A 22920-nucleotide genomic window follows, 5' to 3' on the forward strand; every position below is an offset into this window, starting at 1 on the left:
AAATCTGTCCTGCAAGAGAGCCGAGATGTGTAGGTGAGGAACAGTGTAGTATCGACATACAAAGTCAGTACACAAGCGTTCTGTTCATGCTGTTCCACGTTTATATCCCAATGATGTAGCTATAATTATGTTGTTGCAGTCTGGAAATAAGTTCACCAAGCTGTTTGAGTTCGCTTCTCAGAAGACTTAAAGTATGAAATCCCACCGTCTAGAACTGATTCTCAACTAGTCTGATCAAGTCCACTGAAAGCAATCCTTGCAACCACCATATGTATTTGAGATTGTCTAGTTCTTGGTCCTGATAAGGATTCTGCAGGGATCAGATCATATTACAGTTTCCTAAGCAGCATTCAAATAGTTGCCTGCACGCTATCTGGGCAAGTAATTTTCTAGGGGGGCAAGTAATCTTTCAAACTCCCCATCCTGCTTGTATGTTTTTAAATGATTAAGTTTGAACATCAGTAAACAAATCTCTCTAATTGCGATAACCTTGAGCGTGACATTCAGCCCCCATTGACCTCATCTCGCCGATACATGTATTTCCAGTTGTTTTCCAGTTTTGATGTAAGCCGCCTGAACTCCAGGTAGTGTCTAGTCGTGTTCACGTATCTGTGCAGTGTTGCTGTATCCTCCTTTCACTGATGTCTACTGTAGTCCACAACCAACTATGCAGCCTGACTTAGTACTGATCATGTGTGTTGATGTTCAATAAAGATCTGCGGTGAGCACTTCCAGATATCTTGTTGTTTGTATGTCATGGAGGAAGAGCCTGACCATGTTATAGGTTCCAGCACATCCAGGACATACTAGTCAGCCAGGGATTCCAGGACAGACTAGTCCTCCAGTGCATCCAGGACAGACTAGTCCTTCAGTACATCCATGGATTCCAGGACAGACTAGTCCTCTAGTGCATCCAGGACAGACTATTCCTTAAGTACATATAGGGATTCCAGGACAGAACAGTCCTACCGTTCATCAATCCAGAATAGTACAAGCAGGCACACATGCTACTAGATCATGAACGCAATGTTAAACCCAATGTTAAACCCTTACACCTCACTTCATAACCGGGGGCATGGGCCACATTGTCTAAGGCACGGCAATTACTATGCAGAGTTGCGTCCCTTGGGCACGCCAGGAACCTATGATAGTGTGTTCGCCCCAATTATGTTGCAAGGTTAGTCAGCACCATACCCGTGCTTGTGGGTTTTCACCGAAGTGGTAAATGTCTAAGACCTGCATCACTTCGGGCTTTCCTCCCACATGAAGCTGACACATCGTGATATAACTGGAATACTGTTAAAAGTGGCGTTAAATCCAACTCACTCACTCCATAACCAGAGGCCGATGTCATATTGCTGAGCACAGTTGTTACACAACACTCACAACAAAAGAGCTCTCCCAGTGAAGTAATTTATTCCTTCATATAAATAATGTACACATATAGATATATACAAAGTAATTCTCTGCTCATCAGAAATCACAGGCCCCAACATATGGAAGTAGGAGGAAGACCAGTGTTACGAGGGGTGTTCATTAAAGATTTCCCCTGACCCACTTCCGATGGACCTAGTGGAATGAAACTTGGCATAGGTATTAGTCTTTCTCCACATAGGAACCACCAAGAGTTACACACTTCTCCCATCGTTTTATGCAACTATGGAGACCTCGCTTGTAAAAGCCCTCATTTTGCGTCTCAAACCAGGACTTGACTTCAGAAATCAGTGTTTCATCATCTGTGAAACGTTTTCCCTTCAAAAATGACTTCATGGTTGGAAAGAGGTGGAAGTCAGATGGTGCAAGGTCAGGAGAGTAAGGAGGATGTGGAAGGATTTCATAGCCACAGGACCGCGCTTCTGTCTGGGCAACATGAGAGTTGTGTACTGGAGCGTTGTCTTGCAGGAGACAGACACCCTTGGTCAGCATGCCACGCCTCTTAAGCTTGATAGCGTTCCGCAATTTCCGCAGCAGTGAAGCATAATAAGCTCCTGTAATTGTGGTACCCTTTGCCAAGAAATCCATCATCACTACTCTGTGCTGGTCCCAAAACACCGTGAGCATGACCTTGCCTGCAGAGGGTTTGACACGTGCCTTCTTTGGGGGTGGTGACTCCACATGCTTCCATTGCATCGACTGAACTTTAGTCTCAGGATCATAGTGATGGACCCATGTTTCATCCTGTGTGATGTCCTTCAAAAAAGTTTGCCTGTTTTTTTTGGCACGTCCAAAAGATCCTTTGAGCAATTGACTCGTTCCTGCTTTTGGAAAGGTGTGAGCAACCTGGGAATCCATCGTGCAGACACCTTATGCATGTTCAAATTGTCATGTATGATTTTTTCCACAGACCCTACACTGATCTTGACATCTTGTGCTAACTGGTGAACAGTTATACGTCGGTCTGCCAAAATGGCGGTCTCCACTTGATGGATAGTGTCCTCATCAATGGCTGAATGGGGGCGACCAGGAATGGCAGCTGTTTCCACAGATGTCCGACCACACTTGAACTGGCGATGCCAGTGTTTAACAACGTCATATGATGGGGCATCTTCCCCATAAATTGCTTTCATTTCATCGAAAGTTTCTTTTGGTGTGCGACCTTTCAAATATAAAAACCTAATCACTGCTCGGTATTCTACTGGCTCCATTGTCACACCCTACTCGATCATAACACCTGTAAAAGTGGTAAGATTAATAGTTCGGAGCTGCAAATTCAGACATAACCCATAGATACATGTATCATTACACATGTGAAATTTCAACCAAATATGATAACCCTAAGTGGTTTCGGGGAAATCTTTAATGAACACCCCTCGTATGTTAGTACCACAGTAAATTTGAGGCTTAATATTTTTACAATTTAATGAAGTTCTTCCCAAACTTGGTTATGATAACACAAAGTACATCATCTCCACAGTTTCACAAATGATTTTATTTGTGTCCGTGCATTCACAATAGGTATCTGCCACCTTCTGCTTCACAAGGATGTCGCTGGGTACTGAACTACAATGTGACAACCACAGTGTGTAGTTGTAACTCGGAAAGTTCAACTTTTGTACTCTGGACAAAAAATTGTTAAAAGGTATAAACAACATTATATTCAGGTCAGCTGCGAAAAAAAAGATTGAGAAAACAATATATTCAGGCCAGACCAATTCACAAAGCCAAACAAAAATGAACCCTAACATTGTTTTGTCCAGCCTCTTGGCATACTGCCAGAAAGTTGGGAAAGCCTCATGTTCAGTGGTTGTTGATTCTTTTACACTTTACCATATCTCATGAATAACAAGTATGTCATTACTGATGGATGACTTGGTTTGTACATGGAGGTCTGGCCAATGTTATTTATGCAGCATATTTGTTTCTTATGAGACTGGTCTGTGTGCCAGGTGAGCGGAGATTGCACATGTTCCCTGAAGAGCTGATCAGGTGATGTTTACGCTGGTGATGTTGACTCCGGTGATGTTGACTCTGGTGATGTTGGCTGATCACGCCAGGGGCGGGATGGGAGACAGGGCATCCGTGCCGAACAGCGACTCAAACTGCCTCACATACTGCTCACAGTAGTCCCCTGGAAAATGAAGCAGGTTTTGATGGAACGTGGAGGCTCAACAAGAGACTTAACCAGTGGGTCTGCACCAGGAGGCAAGGAAGGGAGAAATACTATGTTGGTATGTGTATCCCATGGTGTGCGAACGATGCAGGTGTCATTGTTTTAACCAAGCATCTGCATGCAATCTGGTCCCTTGATTCATTGTTCATCACCACCCACAGCAGTATTATTCCAGCTATATGATGGCGGCCTTAACTAATCAACCCTGGACCAGAAGATCCTGTGATCGATGAACAAGATGCCACATCGTCAGGGTATGTTTCCATGCAATCAATAGTTAAAGGGCCAACATACTCTGAAGCTCACCTAAATGAAGGAACAACAGAAGCTGTTGAAACTCACCTGGATAAAGAGACAACATACTCTGTTGAAACTCACCTGAATGAACGGACAACACTTTCCGTTGAAGCTCACCTGGTTGAAGGAACAACAGAATCTATTGAAGCTCACCTGAATGAAGGGACAACACTTTCTGTTGAAGCTCACCTTGTTGAAGGAACAACAGAATCTATTGAAGCTCACCTGAATGAAGGGACAACAGAACCTGTTGAAGCTCACCTGGTTGGAAGCGGGGGTTGAGCTTCAGCTTGAGGTTTCTCTGCTCAAAGAACTTGAAGACGGTGAAGAACAGCATGTTGTCCTGTGTGTGCATGGCTGTCTCCAGGAACTTACGGGCTGACACCGTGTCCTGGATCCCCACACTCCGGATAAACCTGGCATGAACACCAACCATTAACTGTTGAGCACTGACAACACACTGGCACATTGTAGGTCAGTTACTGCAAAGCCATCATAAACAAACAATATCACACAATACAAAAGCACTATTTCCAATACTTTACCTAGTGAGGGTCCTTGGGATAAGTGTCCCCTGTCATGTTGTTAATGGAATACTGCAAAAAACGGTGTAAAACCATACTCACTCACTCATAACCAGCTCGGCATGATACCACTACTTAAACCAGCGTATAGTTGACAAAGTCATCTATGTCCCCCACCCATTTTAACATCTTATGGTCCCAAACCAGGTAACTGACCCAACATTTCTCTTAGCCGATGTCAAAATAGCTGCAATGGAAATTCTAAAATAAACATTTCTAAAACTCTAAAACTCCTTCCTCCTCCTTAAGTAAACCAATCCTATATTAAAACTTAAACCCAACTTATTGCCATGGAAACGTAAAAATTAAAGATTTATACAATTCCTAAATAGCAAAAGGCACCAGTTCAGTATGTGCCTAGTAGACATGCAAAGTTCGGTAAGAAAGTATTTAATGGTTTTTGAGTTAAGCTCCGGAAACAAACTCTACCCTATAGAACCTAAGTCCAACTTGTTGCAATGGAAATAATGGTTTTTGAGTTACGCTCCGGAAACGAACTACACCCTTATAGAACCAACTTGTTGCCATGGAAACTTAAACAATAAAATTTGTAAAATTCCTAAATAGCAAAAGGCACCAGTTCAGTATGTGTCTGGTAAACATGCAAAGTTTTGTAAGAAATTATTTAACCGTTTTTGAGTTAAGCTCCGGAAACGAACGGCACCCTTATAGAACCTAAGTCCAACTTGTTGCCATGGAAACGTAAAAAATTAAAATTTGTAAAACTCCTAAATAGCAAAAGGCACCAGTTCAGTATGTGTCTGGTAAACATGCAAAGTTTTGTAAGAAAGTATTTAATGGTTTTTGAGTTAAGCTCCGGAAACAAACTCTACCCTACAGAACCAACTTGTTGCCATGGAAATAATGTTTTTTGAGTTACGCTCCGGAAACGAACTACACCCTTATAGAACCAACTTGTTGCCATGGAAACGTAAAAAATTAAAATTTGTAAAACTCCTAAATAGCAAAAGGCACCAGTTCAGTATGTGTCTGGTAAACATGCAAAGTTTTGTAAGAAATTAATTAATGGTTTTTGAGTTAAGCTCCGGAAACAAACTCTACCCTATAGAACCTAAGTCCAACTTGTTGCAATGGAAATAATGGTTTTTGAGTTACGCTCCGGAAACGAACTACACCCTTATAGAACCAACTTGTTGCCATGGAAACTTAAACAATAAAATTTGTAAAATTCCTAAATAGCAAAAGGCACCAGTTCAGTATGTGTCTGGTAAACATGCACAGTTTTGTAAGAAATTATTTAACCGTTTTTGAGTTACGCTCCGGAAACGAACGGCACCCTTATAGAACCTAAGTCCAACTTGTTGCCATGGAAACGTAAAAAATAAAAATTATAAAATTCCTAAATAGCAAAAGGCACCAGTTCAGCATAAATCTGGTAGACATGCAAAGTTTCGTAGAGAAATATTTAACGGTTTCTGAGTTATGCTCCGGAAACGATTTTGGGACGCACACACGCACACACACACACACACACACACACAATCACACACACACACACGAACGGAACCCATTTCTATATCCCCCGCCCCCGCTGAGTGAGACGGCAGCAAGTGAGAGGGTAGCGCCACCTACTTGAGTGAGAGGGCAGCATGTGAGGGTAGCGCCACCTACCTGAGGGAGAGGGCAGCAAGTGAGAGTGTAGCGCCACCTACCTGAGTGAGGGTGCAGCATGTGAGGGTAGCGCCACCTACCTGAGTGAGGGTGCGGCATGTGAGGGTAACGCCACCTACCTGAGTGAGGGTGCGGCATGTGAGGGTAACGCCACCTACCTGAGTGAGGGTGCGGCATGTGAGGGTAACGCCACCTATCTGAGTGAGAGGGCAGCATTTGAGGGAAGCGCCACCTACCTGAGTGAGAGGGCAGCATGTGAGGGGAGTGCCACCTATCTGAGTGAGAGGGCAGCATGTGAGGGAAGCGCCACCTACCTGAGTGAGAGGGCAGCATGTGAGGGAAGCGCCACCTACCTGAGTGAGAGTGCAGGAAGTGAGGGTAGCGCCACCTACCTGAGTGAAAGGGCAGGAAGTGAGAGGGTAGCGCCACCTATCTGAGTGAGAGGGCAGCAAGTGAGGGTAGCGTCACCTACCTAAGTGCCGGCAGGAGTTGCTGCTTGGACAACAGGACCTCGATGATCTCCTCATTGGCTGTCTGAAGTCTCTGTGAAATACACATCACACTCCGTCAAGAGATACATGTCAATAATTACAAACAAATATTGCTGCAGGTTATAAACAATTTGGCCTTGATAAGAAGGCTGCACAGTCAGTTGTCACATCAACAAATAGAACAGAGTTGTTGGGGAAATGTTGAAGGTTGCAAGGCAACTTTGTTCAATGCCACACTCGGCAATATTCCAGCTATGGCAGTCTGTAAATAATAATCTGAACCAGACAATGAGCACCGATGTACGCAATTGGGATACAATGACATACAACATGTTTTCAAGGTTCCTAAGATCTGTCAGGTTGCTTAGCAGTGTTTTAGGTTTCTAAGGTCTGTCAGGTTGCTTAGCAATGTTTTAGGTTCCTAAGGTCTGTCAGGTTGCTTAGTGATGTTTTAGGTTCCTAAGGTATGTCAGGTTCCTAAGCAATGTTTTAGGTTTCTAAGGTCTGTCAGGTTGCTTAGCAATGTTTTAGGTTCCTAAGCTCTGTCAGGTTGCTTAGCGATGTTTTAGGTTCCTAAGGTATGTCAGGTTGCTTAGCAATGTTTTAGGTTCCTAAGCTCTGTCAGGTTGCTTAGCTATGTTTTAGGTTCCTAAGGTCTGTCAGGTTGCTTAGTGATGTTTTAGGTTCCTAAGGTATGTCAGGTTCCTAAGCAATGTTTTAGGTTTCTAAGGTCTGTCAGGTTGCTTAGCAATGTTTTAGGTTCCTAAGGTCTGTCAGGTTCCTAAGCAATGTTTTAGGTTTCTAAGGTCTGTCAGGTTGCTTAGCAATGTTTTAGGTTCCTAAGCTCTGTCAGGTTGCTTAGCGATGTTTTAGGTTCCTAAGGTATGTCAGGTTGCTTAGCAATGTTTTAGGTTCCTAAGCTCTGTCAGGTTGCTTAGCTATGTTTTAGGTTCCTAAGGTCTGTCAGGTTGCTTAGTGATGTTTTAGGTTCCTAAGGTATGTCAGGTTCCTAAGCAATGTTTTAGGTTCCTAAGGTCTGTCAGGTTGTTTAGCAATGTTTTAGTTTTTTAAGGTCCGTCAGGTTGCTTAGCGATGATTTAGGTTCCTAAGGTCTATTCAGGTTGCTTAGCGATGTTTTAGGTTACTAAGGTCTGTCAGGTTGCTTAGCGATGTTTTAGGTTCCTAAGGTCTGTCAGGTTGCTTAGCAATGTTTTAGGTTCCTAAGGTCTGTCAGGTTGCTTAGCAATGTTTTAGGTTCCTAAGGTCTGTCAGGTTGCTTAGCAATGTTTTAGGTTCCTAAGGTTCCAGGTTGCTTAGCAATGTTTCAGGTTTCTAAGGTCTGTCATGTTGCTCAGCAGTGTTTTAGGTTCCTAAGGTCTGTCAGGTTGCTTAGCAATGTTTTAGGTTCCTAAGGTATGTCAGGTTGCTTAGCAATGTTTTAGGTTCCTAAGGTCTGTCAGGTTGCTTAGCAATATTTTAGGTTCCTAAGGTCTGTCAGGTTGCTTAGCAATGTTTTAGGTTCCTAAGGTCTGTCAGGTTGCTTAGCAATGTTTTAGGTTCCTAAGGTATGTCAGGTTGCTTAGCAATGTTTTAGGTTCCTAAGGTCTGTCAGGATGCTAAGCAATATTTTAGTTATCTAGGGTCTGTGAGGATGCTGTGAATATTTAAGGTTTCTAAGGTCAGACAGGTTGCTGGACACTGTTTTAGGTTCCTAAGTTCAGACAGGTTGCTAGGCACTGTTTTCGGTTTCTATGGTCTGTCATGTTGCTAAACAATGTTTTAGGTTTCTATGGTTTGTCAGGTTGCTAAGCAATGTTTTAGGTTCCTAAGGTATGTCAGGTTGCTGTGAATATTTGTTCCTAAGGTATGTCAGGTTCCTAAGCAATGTTTTAGGTTTCTAAGGTCTGTCAGGTTGCTTAGCAATGTTTTAGGTTCCTAAGCTCTGTCAGGTTGCTTAGCGATGTTTTAGGTTCCTAAGGTATGTCAGGTTGCTTAGCAATGTTTTAGGTTCCTAAGCTCTGTCAGGTTGCTTAGCTATGTTTTAGGTTCCTAAGGTCTGTCAGGTTGCTTAGTGATGTTTTAGGTTCCTAAGGTATGTCAGGTTCCTAAGCAATGTTTTAGGTTTCTAAGGTCTGTCAGGTTGCTTAGCAATGTTTTAGGTTCCTAAGGTCTGTCAGGTTCCTAAGCAATGTTTTAGGTTTCTAAGGTCTGTCAGGTTGCTTAGCAATGTTTTAGGTTCCTAAGCTCTGTCAGGTTGCTTAGCGATGTTTTAGGTTCCTAAGGTATGTCAGGTTGCTTAGCAATGTTTTAGGTTCCTAAGCTCTGTCAGGTTGCTTAGCTATGTTTTAGGTTCCTAAGGTCTGTCAGGTTGCTTAGTGATGTTTTAGGTTCCTAAGGTATGTCAGGTTCCTAAGCAATGTTTTAGGTTCCTAAGGTCTGTCAGGTTGTTTAGCAATGTTTTAGTTTTTTAAGGTCTGTCAGGTTGCTTAGCGATGTTTTAGGTTCCTAAGGTCTATTCAGGTTGCTTAGCGATGTTTTAGGTTACTAAGGTCTGTCAGGTTGTTTAGCGATGTTTTAGGTTCCTAAGGTCTGTCAGGTTGCTTAGCGATGTTTTAGGTTCCTAAGGTCTGTCAGGTTGCTTAGCAATGTTTTAGGTTCCTAAGGTCTGTCAGGTTGCTTAGCAATGTTTTAGGTTCCTAAGGTCTGTCAGGTTGCTTAGCAATGTTTTAGGTTCCTAAGGTTCCAGGTTGCTTAGCAATGTTTCAGGTTTCTAAGGTCTGTCATGTTGCTCAGCAGTGTTTTAGGTTCCTAAGGTCTGTCAGGTTGCTTAGCAATGTTTTAGGTTCCTAAGGTATGTCAGGTTGCTTAGCAATGTTTTAGGTTCCTAAGGTCTGTCAGGTTGCTTAGCAATGTTTTAGGTTCCTAAGGTCTGTCAGGTTGCTTAGCAATGTTTTAGGTTCCTAAGGTCTGTCAGGTTGCTTAGCAATGTTTTAGGTTCCTAAGGTATGTCAGGTTGCTTAGCAATGTTTTAGGTTCCTAAGGTCTGTCAGGATGCTAAGCAATATTTTAGTTATCTAGGGTCTGTGAGGATGCTGTGAATATTTAAGGTTTCTAAGGTCAGACAGGTTGCTGGACACTGTTTTAGGTTCCTAAGTTCAGACAGGTTGCTAGGCACTGTTTTCGGTTTCTATGGTCTGTCATGTTGCTAAACAATGTTTTAGGTTTCTATGGTTTGTCAGGTTGCTAAGCAATGTTTTAGGTTCCTAAGGTATGTCAGGTTGCTGTGAATATTTGTTTCTAAGGTCTGTCAGGTTGCTGTGAATATTTAAGGTTTCTAAGGTCTGCCAGGTTGCTAGGCAATATTTTAGTTTCCTTAGGTCCGTCAGGTTGCTAGGCAATGTTTTAGGTTAATAAGGTCTGTCAGGCTGCTAGGCACTGTTTTCGGTTCCTATGGTCTGTCAGATTGCTAAGCAATGTTTTAGGTTTCTAAGGTCTGTCAGGTTGCTGTGAATATTTAAGGTTTCTAAGGTCTGTCGGGCTGCTAAGCAATGTTTTAGGTTTCTAAGGTCTGCCAGAATGCTGTGAATATTTAAGGTTTCTAAGGTCTGTCAGGTTGCTAGGCAATGTTTAAAGTTACTAGGATCCTTCAGTGTTTCATGTTGCTAGGGAGTGTTTCAGGTAGCAAGGGAGATGTTCTTAGTTGCTAAGGGGTTCAGGTAGAAAGCAGAAAAACACAAGTATGGGAACTGACCTTGAGCATATCGAGAGCCAGTTGGTGGGCTGGCTGATACACACTCTCCAGTGACAGCATGAGACAGGCCTGCAACACACAGGGATAGAGCAGTGTAGGTACAGTGTGCTTGCTTCATCACTGGGCACTCTCATCACCCCAGTTGTGGCACCAGTAGTAACGGCTTCGGATCTTGCAAGTGTGTCATTTGCAGTTCCACTTTACAGATTATTTCCCCAGTTGATATTTTTCTCTTAAATCTCCGAAGTTTTAAAGAAGTAACTCACAAAGACAGAAAGAGGAAGTTATTCCTCCTTTTTATTTGATTTACAAGTGGAAACTGCCTTTTCATGCCACTCGCACATGTACGAGGATCTCCTACCCCTCAAACCAACACATGATATCAAAGCCATGCTAACTCACACATGTACGAGGATCTCCAACCCCTCGAACCAACACATGATATCAAAGCCATGCTAACTCACACATGTACGAGGAACTCCTACCCCTCGAACCAACACATGATATCAAAGCCATGCTAACTCACACATGTACAAGGATCTCCAACCCCTCAAACCAACACATGATATCAAAGCCATGCTAACTCACACATGTACGAGGATCTCCAACCCCTCGAACCAACACATGATATCAAAGCCATGCTAACTCACACATGTACGAGAAACTCCTACCCCTCGAACCAACACATGATATCAAAGCCATGCTAACTCACACATGTACAAGGATCTCCAACCCCTCAAACCAACACATGATATCAAAGCCATGCTAACTCACACATGTATGAGGATCTCCTACCCCTCAAACCAACACATGATATCAAAGCCATGCTAACTCACACATGTACGAGGACCTCCTACCCCTCAAACCAACACATGATATCGGCCATGCCACTCACACATGTATGAGGATCTCCTACCCCTCAAACCAACACATGATATCAAAGCCATGCTAACTCACACATGTACGAGGATCTCCTACCCCTCAAACCAACACATGATATCAAAGCCATGCCACTCACACATGTACAAGGATCTCCTACCCCTCAAACCAACACATGATATCAAAGCCATGCTAACTCACACATGTACGAGGATCTCCAACCCCTCAAACCAACACATGATATCAAAGCCATGCTAACTCACACATCTACGAGGATCTCCTACCCCTCAAACCAACACATGATATCAAAGCCATGCTAACTCACACATGTACGAGGATCTCTGACCCCTCAAACCAACACATGATATCAAAGCCATGCTAACTCACACATGTACAAGGAACTCCTACCCCTCGAACCAACACATGATATCAAAGCCATGCTAACTCACACATGTACAAGGATCTCCAACCCCTCATACCAACACATGATATTAAAGCCATGCTAACTCACACATGTATGAGGATCTCTGACCCCTCAAACCAACACATGATATCAAAGCCATGCTAACTCACACATGTACAAGGATCTCCAACCCCTCATACCAACACATGATATTAAAGCCATGCTAACTCACACATGTATGAGGATCTCCTACCCCTCAAACCAACACATGATATCAAAGCCATGCTAACTCACACATGTATGAGGATCTCTGACCCCTCAAACCAACACATGATATCAAAGCCATGCTAACTCACACATGTACAAGGATCTCCAACCCCTCATACCAACACATGATATTAAAGCCATGCTAACTCACACATGTACAAGGATCTCCAACCCCTCATACCAACACATGATATTAAAGCCATGCTAACTCACACATGTATGAGGATCTCCTACCCCTCAAACCAACACATGATATCAAAGCCATGCTAACTCACACATGTACAAGGATCTCCAACCCCTCATACCAACACATGATATTAAAGCCATGCTAACTCACACATGTATGAGGATCTCTGACCCCTCAAACCAACACATGATATCAAAGCCATGCTAACTCACACATGTACAAGGATCTCCAACCCCTCATACCAACACATGATATTAAAGCCATGCTAACTCACACATGTATGAGGATCTCCTACCCCTCAAACCAACACATGATATCAAAGCCATGCTAACTCACACATGTATGAGGATCTCTGACCCCTCAAACCAACACATGATATCAAAGCCATGCTAACTCACACATGTACAAGGATCTCCAACCCCTCATACCAACACATGATATTAAAGCCATGCTAACTCACACATGTACAAGGATCTCCAACCCCTCATACCAACACATGATATTAAAGCCATGCTAACTCACACATGTATGAGGATCTCCTACCCCTCAAACCAACACATGATATTAAAGCCATGCTAACTCACACATGTATGAGGATCTCCAACCCCTCAAACCAACACATGACTCACCAGTTTTGACTCACCAGGGGTTGGACTCACCAGGGGTTGGACTCACCAGGGGTTTAGACTCACTAGGGGTTTAGACTCACCAGCGGTTGGACTCATCTGGGGTTGACTCACCAGGGGTTTAGAATTACCAGGAGGTTTAGACTCACTTAGGGGGTTTAGACTCTCTGGGGTGTTTAGACTCACCAGGGGTTTTGACTCACCAGGGGTTTGACTCGTCTGGGGTTGGACTCACTGGGGGTTTTGACTCACAAGGGGTTTGGACTGACCAGGGGTTTGGACTCACCAGAGGTTGGACTCACCAGGGGTTTGGATTCACCAGAGCTTGGACTCACCAGGGGGTTGGACTCACCAGAGGCAGGTTTAGAGTCACCAGAGGTTTGGACTCACCAGGGGTTTGGAGTCGCTGAGGACGTGGTACTGCAGAAACTGATGGAGCTGGTAGAAGCAGTTGTTGTGGACGAGGATATTGATGATCAGCTCGTACAGGTAGTGCTGCAGATATACTATACTTAGTTACGAAGTCTGAGTTTGCTTGTACAGACAATATGTATTATACTTAGTTACGAAGTCTGAGTATACTTGTACAGACAATATGTATAATACTTAGATACAAAGTCTGAGTATGCTTGTACAGAAAATATGTATTATACTTAGGTGTGAAGTCTTAGTATGCTTGTACAGACAATATGTATTATACTTAGTTACGAAATCTGAGTATGCTTGTACAGATAATTTGTATTATACTTAGGTACGCGGTCTGAGTATGCTTGTACAGATAATATGTATAATACTTAGGTACGCGGTCAGAGTATGCTTGTACAGACAATATGTATTATACTTAGGTACAAAGTCTTAGTATGCTTGTACAGAAAATATGTATTATACTTAGGTACGAAGTCTGAGTATGCTTGTACAGACAATATGTATAATACTTAGTTACAAAGTCTGAGTATGCTTGTGCAGACAATATGTATTATACTTAGGTGTGAAGTCTTAGTATGCTTGTACAGACAATATGTATAATACTTAGTTACGAAGTCTTAGTATGCTTGTACAGACAATATATATAATACTTAGTTACGAAGTCTTAGTATGATTGTGCAGACAATTTGTATAATACTTAGTTACGAAGTGTTAGTATGCTTGTACAGACTATATATATAATACTTAGTTACGAAGTCTTAGTATGCTTGTACAGACAATATGTATAATACTTAGTTATGAAGTCTTAGTATGCTTGTACAGACAATATGTATAATACTTAGTTACAAAGTCTTAGTATGCTTGTACAGACAATATGTATTATACTTAGTTACGAAGTCTTAGTATGCTTGTATAGACAATATGTATAATACTTAGTTACGAAGTCTTAGTATGCTTGTGCAGACAATATATATAATGCTTAGGTTCAAAGTCTTAGTATGCTTGTACATACAATATTATGCTTGTACAGACAATATGTATTATACTTAGTTACGAAGTCTGAGTATACTTGTACAGACAATTTGTATTATACTTAGTTACAAAGTCTGAGTATGCTTGTACAGACAATATGTATAATACTTAGGTGTGAAGTCTTAGTATGCTTGTACAGACAATATGTATTATACTTCGGTACGAAGTCTGAGTATACTTGTGCAGACAATCTGTATAATACTTAGTTACGAAGTCTTAGTATGCTTGTACAGACAATATATATAATACTTAGCTACGAAGTCTTAGTATGATTGTGCAGACAATTTGTATAATACTTAGTTACGAAGTCTTAGTATGCTTGTACAGACAATATATATAATACTTAGTTACGAAGTCTTAGTATGCTTGTACAGACAATATGTATAATACTTAGCTATGAAGTCTTAGTATGCTTGTTCAGACAATCTGTATAATACTTAGTTATGAAGTCTTAGTATGCTTGTACAGACAATATGTATAATACTTAGTTACGAAGTCTTAGTATGCTTGTACAGACAATATATATAATACTTAGTTACGAAGTCTTAGTATGATTGTGCAGACAATTTGTATTATACTTAGTTACGAAGTGTTAGTATGCTTGTACAGACAATATATATAATACTTAGTTACGAAGTCTTAGTATGCTTGTACAGACAATATGTATAATACTTATGTGCAAAGTCTTAGTATGCTTGTACAGACAATATGTATTATACTTAGTTACGAAGTCTTAGTATGCTTGTGCAGACAATATGTATAATACTTAGGTACAAAGTCTTAGTATGCTTGTACAGACAGTATATATAATACTTAGTTACGAAGTCTTAGTATGCTTGTACAGACAATATATATAATACTTAGTTACGAAGTCTTAGTATGCTTGTGCAGACAATATGTATAATACTTAGGTACAAAGTCTTAGTATGCTTGTATAGACAATATATATAATACTTAGTTACGAAGTCTTAGTATGCTTGTGCAGACAATATATATAATACTTAGGTTCAAAGTCTTAGTATGCTTGTACATACAATATTATGCTTGTACAGACAATATGTATTATACTTAGTTACGAAGTCTGAGTATACTTGTACAGACAATATGTATTATACTTAGTTACAAAGTCTGAGTATGCTTGTACAGACAATATGTATAATACTTAGGTGTGAAGTCTTAGTATGCTTGTACAGACAATATGTATTATACTTAGGTACGAAGTCTGAGTATACTTGTACAGACAATATGTATTATACTTAGTTACGAAGTCTGAGTATACTTGTACAGACAATATGTATTATACTTAGTTACGAAGTCTTAGTATGCTTGTACAGACAATATATATAATACTTACTTACAAAGTGTTAGTATGCTTGTACAGACAATATATATAATACTTAGTTACGAAGTCTTAGTATGCTTGTACAGACAATATGTATAATACTTAGTTATGAAGTCTTAGTATGCTTGTACAGACAATATGTATAATACTTAGTTACGAAGTCTTAGTATGCTTGTGCAGACAATATGTATAATACTTAGGTACAAAGTCTTAGTATGCTTGTACAGACAATATATATAATACTAAGTTACGAAGTCTTAGTATGCTTGTACAGACAATATATATAATACTCAGTTACGAAGTCTTAGTATGCTTGTGCAGACAATATGTATAATACTTAGGTACAAAGTCTTAGTATGCTTGTATAGACAATATATATAATACTAGTTACGAAGTCTTAGTATGCTTGTGCAGACAATATATATAATACTTAGGTTCAAAGTCTTAGTATGCTTGTACATACAATATTATGCTTGTACAGACAATATGTATTACACTTAGGTACAAAGTCTGAGTATGCTTGTACAGACAATATATATAATACTTAGTTACGAAGTCTTAGTATGCTTGTGCAGACAATATGTATAATACTTAGGTGTGAAGTCTTAGTATGCTTGTACAGACAATATGTATTATACTTAGGTACGAAGTCTGAGTATGCTTGTGCAGACAATATGTATAATACTTAGTTACAAAGTCTGAGTATGCTTGTACAGACAATATATATAATACTTAGTTACGAAGTCTTAGTATGCTTGTGCAGACAATATGTATTTTACTTAGGTGTGAAGTCTTAGTATGCTTGTACAGAAAATATGTATTATACTTAGGTACGAAGTCTTAGTATGCTTGTACAGACAATATGTATTATACTTAGGTACGAAGTCTTAGTATGCTTGTACAGACAATATGTATAATACTTAGTTACGAAGTCTTAGTATGCTTGTACAGACAATATATATAATACTTAGTTACGAAGTCTTAGTATGATTGTGCAGACAATTTGTATAATACTTAGTTACGAAGTCTTAGTATGCTTGTACAGACAATATATATAATACTTAATTACGAAGTCTTAGTATGCTTGTACAGACAATATGTATTATACTTAGGTACGAAGTCTTAGTATGCTTGTGCAGACAATATGTATAATACTTAGGTACAAAGTCTTAGTATGCTTGTACAGACAATATATATAATACTTAGTTACGAAGTCTTAGTATGCTTGTACAGACAATATATATAATACTTAGTTACGAAGTCTTAGTATGCTTGTGCAGACAATATGTATAATACTTAGGTACAAAGTCTTAGTATGCTTGTATAGACAATATATATAATACTCAGTTACGAAGTCTTAGTATGCTTGTGCAGACAATATATATAATACTTAGGTTCAAAGTCTTAGTATGCTTGTACATACAATATTATGCTTGTACAGACAATATGTATTATACTTAGTTACGAAGTCTGAGTATACTTGTACAGACAATATGTATTATACTTAGTTACAAAGTCTGAGTATGCTTGTACAGACAATATGTATAATACTTAGGTGTGAAGTCTTAGTATGCTTGTACAGAAAATATGTATTATACTTAGGTACGAAGTCTGAGTATACTTGTACAGACAATATGTATTATACTTAGTTACGAAGTCTGAGTATACTTGTACAGACAATATGTATTATACTTAGTTACGAAGTCTTAGTATGCTTGTACAGACAATATATATAATACTTAGTTACAAAGTGTTAGTATGCTTGTACAGACAATATATATAATACTTAGTTACGAAGTCTTAGTATGCTTGTACAGACAATATGTATAATACTTAGTTATGAAGTCTTAGTATGCTTGTACAGACAATAGGTATAATACTTAGTTACGAAGTCTTAGTATGCTTGTGCAGACAATATGTATAATACTTAGGTACAAAGTCTTAGTATGCTTGTACAGACAATATATATAATACTCAGTTACGAAGTCTTAGTATGCTTGTACAGACAATATATATAATACTCAGTTACGAAGTCTTAGTATGCTTGTGCAGACAATATGTATAATACTTAGGTACAAAGTCTTAGTATGCTTGTATAGACAATATATATAATACTAGTTACGAAGTCTTAGTATGCTTGTGCAGACAATATATATAATACTTAGGTTCAAAGTCTTAGTATGCTTGTACATACAATATTATGCTTGTACAGACAATATGTATTACACTTAGGTACAAAGTCTGAGTATGCTTGTACAGACAATATATATAATACTTAGTTACGAAGTCTTAGTATGCTTGTGCAGACAATATGTATAATACTTAGGTGTGAAGTCTTAGTATGCTTGTACAGACAATATGTATTATACTTAGGTACGAAGTCTGAGTATGCTTGTGCAGACAATATGTATAATACTTAGTTACAAAGTCTGAGTATGCTTGTACAGACAATATATATAATACTTAGTTACGAAGTCTGAGTATGCTTGTGCAGACAATATGTATTTTACTTAGGTGTGAAGTCTTAGTATGCTTGTACAGAAAATATGTATTATACTTAGGTACGAAGTCTTAGTATGCTTGTACAGACAATATGTATTATACTTAGGTACGAAGTCTTAGTATGCTTGTACAGACAATATGTATAATACTTAGTTAGGAAGTCTTAGTATGCTTGTACAGACAATATATATAATACTTAGTTACGAAGTCTTAGTATGATTGTGCAGACAATTTGTATAATACTTTGTTACGAAGTCTTAGTATGCTTGTACAGACAATATATATAATACTTAATTACGAAGTCTTAGTATGCTTGTACAGACAATATGTATTATACTTAGGTACGAAGTCTGAGTATACTTGTACAGACAATATGTATTATACTTAGTTACGAAGTCTGAGTATACTTGTACAGACAATATGTATTATACTTAGTTACGAAGTCTTAGTATGCTTGTACAGACAATATATATAATACTTAGTTACGAAGTCTTAGTATGATTGTGCAGACAATTTGTATAATACTTAGTTACAAAGTGTTAGTATGCTTGTACAGACAATATATATAATACTTAGTTACGAAGTCTTAGTATGCTTGTACAGACAATATGTATAATACTTAGTTATGAAGTCTTAGTATGCTTGTACAGACAATATGTATAATACTTAGTTACGAAGGCTTAGTATGCTTGTGCAGACAATATGTATAATACTTAGGTACAAAGTCTTAGTATGCTTGTACAGACAATATATATAATACTTAGTTACGAAGTCTTAGTATGCTTGTACAGACAATATATATAATACTCAGTTACGAAGTCTTAGTATGCTTGTGAAGACAATATGTATAATACTTAGGTACAAAGTCTTAGTATGCTTGTATAGACAATATATATAATACTAGTTACGAAGTCTTAGTATGCTTGTGCAGACAATATATATAATACTTAGTTACGAAGTCTTAGTATGCTTGTACAGACAATATATATAATACTCAGTTACGAAGTCTTAGTATGCTTGTGCAGACAATATGTATAATACTTAGGTACAAAGTCTTAGTATGCTTGTATAGACAATATATATAATACTAGTTACGAAGTCTTAGTATGCTTGTGCAGACAATATATATAATACTTAGGTTCAAAGTCTTAGTATGCTTGTACATACAATATTATGCTTGTACAGACAATATGTATTACACTTAGGTACAAAGTCTGAGTATGCTTGTACAGACAATATATATAATACTTAGTTACGAAGTCTTAGTATGCTTGTGCAGACAATATGTATAATACTTAGGTGTGAAGTCTTAGTATGCTTGTACAGACAATATGTATTATACTTAGGTACGAAGTCTGAGTATGCTTGTGCAGACAATATGTATAATACTTAGTTACAAAGTCTGAGTATGCTTGTACAGACAATATATATAATACTTAGTTACGAAGTCTTAGTATGCTTGTGCAGACAATATGTATTTTACTTAGGTGTGAAGTCTTAGTATGCTTGTACAGAAAATATGTATTATACTTAGGTACAAAGTCTTAGTATGCTTGTACAGACAATATGTATTATACTTAGGTACGAAGTCTTAGTATGCTTGTACAGACAATATGTATAATACTTAGTTACGAAGTCTTAGTATGCTTGTACAGACAATATATATAATACTTAGTTACGAAGTCTTAGTATGATTGTGCAGACAATTTGTATAATACTTAGTTACGAAGTCTTAGTATGCTTGTACAGACAATATATATAATACTTAATTACGAAGTCTTAGTATGCTTGTGCAGACAATATGTATTTTACTTAGGTGTGAAGTCTTAGTATGCTTGTACAGACAATATGTATTATACTTAGGTACGAAGTCTGAGTATGCTTGTACAGACAATATATATTATACTTAGTTACGAAGTCTGAGTATGCTTGTACAGACAATATGTTTTATACTTAGGTACGAAGTCTTAGCATGCTGTAGGGCTGCCTACCTGCACTGGAATGTTGAACTGGTTCAGTGATCGGATGTACTCTATGAGGACTGCCACCATAAACTTGTACTTTATGTCCTAAGCAAACAAACACAAAATATCCACAAACATTCATATAACTTGCACTCAATGCCCTTGGCAAATACACCTGTAATATGTACTTGATGTCTATGTACATGATATACGTATTTTACAAACTTGAACATTAAGAAATGGTCAGGCATTTTCAAAGACACCCAGTACATAGCATGAAACCATATGAAACTGTCCTATCTGAGAACATGAAACCATATGAGACTGTGTCCTATCTGAGAACATGACACCATATGAAACTGTGTCCTATCTGAGAACATGACACCATATGAAACTGTGTCTTATCTGAGAACATGAAACCATATGAAACTGTGTCCTATCTGAGAACATGACACCATATGAAACTGTGTCCTATCTGAGAACATGAAACCATATGAAACTGTGTCCTATCTGCCAACATGAAACCACATGAAACTGTGTCCTATCTGAGAACATGAAACCATATGAAACTGTGTCCTATCTGAGAACATGACACCATATGAAACTGTGTCCTATCTGAGAACATGAAGCCATATGAGACTGTGTCCTATCTGAGAACATGACACCATATAAAACTGTGTCCTATCTGAGAACATGAAGCCATAGAAACTGTGTCCTATCTGCCGACATGAAACCATATGAGACTGTGTCCTATCTGCCGACATGAAACCAAATGAAACTGTGTCCTATCTGCCAACATGAAACCATATGAAACTGTGTCCAATCTGCCGACATGAAACCATATGAAACTGTGTCCTATCTGAGATCATGACACCATATGAAACTGTGTCCTATCTGAGATTATGAAACCATATGAAACTATGTCCTATCGGCCAACATGACACCATATGAAACTGTGTCCTACCTGCCGACATGAAACCATATGAAACTGTGTCCTATCTGAGAACATGAAACCATATGAAACTGTGTCCTATCTGAGGTCATGAATCAATAGGAAACTGTGTTCTATCTGCCAACATGAAACCATAAGAAACTGTGTCCTATCTTCCAACATGAAACCATATGAAACTGTGTCCTATCTGAGAACATGACACCATATGAAACTGTGTCCTATCTGAGAACATGACACCATATGAAACTGTGTCCTATCTGCCAACATGAAACCATATGAGACTGTGTCCTATCTGCCGATATGAAACCATATGAAACTGTGTCCTATCTGAGAACATGAAACCATATGAAACTGTGTCCTATCTGCCAACATGAAACCATATGAAACTGTGTCCTATCTGAGAACATGAAACCATATGAAACTTTGTCCTATCTGCCAACATGAAACCATATGAAACTGTGTCCTATCTGAGAACATGACACCATATGAAACTGTGTCCTATCTGCCGACATGAAACCATATGAAACTGTGTCCTATCTGAGAACATGACACCATATGAAACTGTGTCCTATCTGAGAACATGACACCATATGAAACTGTGTCCTATCTGCCAACATAAAAACCATATGAAACTGTGTCATATCTGCTAACATGAAACCAGATGAAAGTGTGTCCTATCTGAGAACATGACACCATATGAAACTGTGTCCTATCTGAGAACATGAAACCATATGAGACATAGAGATTACTACATGAGTGTCTGTCAGATACCATTGATCTTACAACGAGTTGTTTCAAAACGTATCTAATGAGCGAAAGCGAGTTAGATACGCTTTGTAACAACGAGTTGTAAGATCAATGGTATCTGACAGGCGCGAGTGCAGTAATCTGTTTCTTACACACCCTAAAATCACACCTTTTTAGCATCGAACCAATGAATTTTGTCTATTCTCATGATTGCCGTAGCGCATTAATACATAAACACCACTGTCATAAGTGACGTCATCCTATGTGCTGCTTACTACTCATAAATAATGTGACCCTACACAAAAAGGTTTCCGTCATATCGGTGAATTATCAAGGCGATGATGAAAATGGAAACCAGACAAAAACCAAGGACACGCTGGGTGCCAGGTTGAAAGTTTACACCTGAAAGAAATTACCAAATATGTACGACAATGTTTACTTCCGTATGACATCACTACCGGTGACCGACTTTTACAAAATGGCGTGTTCACTGACAACAACAGTACGCGGGATTTCCAGAGAAGGTTTTCGTTGATTGAGGGATCGTATACACATAAATGTATCACGTTAGTAATCAGAAACATTCTGACAATTTGCGTACTGTTATTTGTTTACCATGTTTTCCAATGTAACAAAGAGAATGTCAGAAATGCAGATATAACTACCGTCGTCGTTGTGCGCGATTTAGCGTCAGTCATGGCGTCACACAGGACGGAAACTCTTACGGCTTCTGTTGAATTTACCACATCATTGTAACGTATATATGTGCAATTCCATAATTAGTGCAACGATAATCTTCCCATGAATATTCTCTAACGCGTGATCGAGCCAATGTATGCAACAATTAGACGAAAGTACCTCTAAAAATGCTAGACAGTGTAAAATCTGAATTTTGCTTTGTTTACATTTCAGCAAGTCAAGTTTTCCGAGCACAGTTTTCGTTTCAATACCTAATTTATTTCGCATGATTTCATCTAGATAATTTGCATTGGTGACAAAGTCCATTTATCCATATTGTTTCGAAAATGTATGAGGAATTCGGGGATGCATGTATAGCAGCTGAGTTTGAAATATACCTGATTGAATAGGCGTCTCATAACCGGCATTTTATACACACAATCCAATATGGCGGAACGTCGGCGTTCGTGTATGAGTATATTCCAAAACATTCTAAACGATTCTAGGCTTATCAGCGACGTTTCAGAATTATCATATAGTGATTTGTTAC

The 22920-nt window shown here is 38.9% G+C and overlaps 1 protein-coding gene across 1 annotated transcript in view; it reads right to left on the minus strand.

The window, feature by feature from the left end:
* Positions 1–1408: 1408 nt before the first annotated feature.
* Positions 1409–22920, minus strand: part of LOC139479095 (regulator of MON1-CCZ1 complex-like) — a 45341-nt gene continuing 23829 nt past the window's right edge. Inside the window, exons 18-23 of the mRNA XM_071261857.1 lie at positions 20021–20098; positions 13118–13222; positions 10366–10434; positions 6596–6666; positions 4169–4323; positions 1409–3568 (exon numbers count right to left, since the gene is read on the minus strand). Of these exons, the coding sequence (XP_071117958.1) occupies positions 3486–3568; positions 4169–4323; positions 6596–6666; positions 10366–10434; positions 13118–13222; positions 20021–20098 (561 nt within the window). The 3' untranslated portion in view covers positions 1409–3485. The remainder of the gene's footprint in view (positions 3569–4168; positions 4324–6595; positions 6667–10365; positions 10435–13117; positions 13223–20020; positions 20099–22920) is intronic.

This window comes from Haliotis cracherodii, unplaced genomic scaffold, assembly GCF_022045235.1.
Source record: "Haliotis cracherodii isolate W230 unplaced genomic scaffold, xgHalCrac1.p SCAF_4, whole genome shotgun sequence".
NCBI lineage: Eukaryota > Metazoa > Mollusca > Gastropoda > Lepetellida > Haliotidae > Haliotis > Haliotis cracherodii.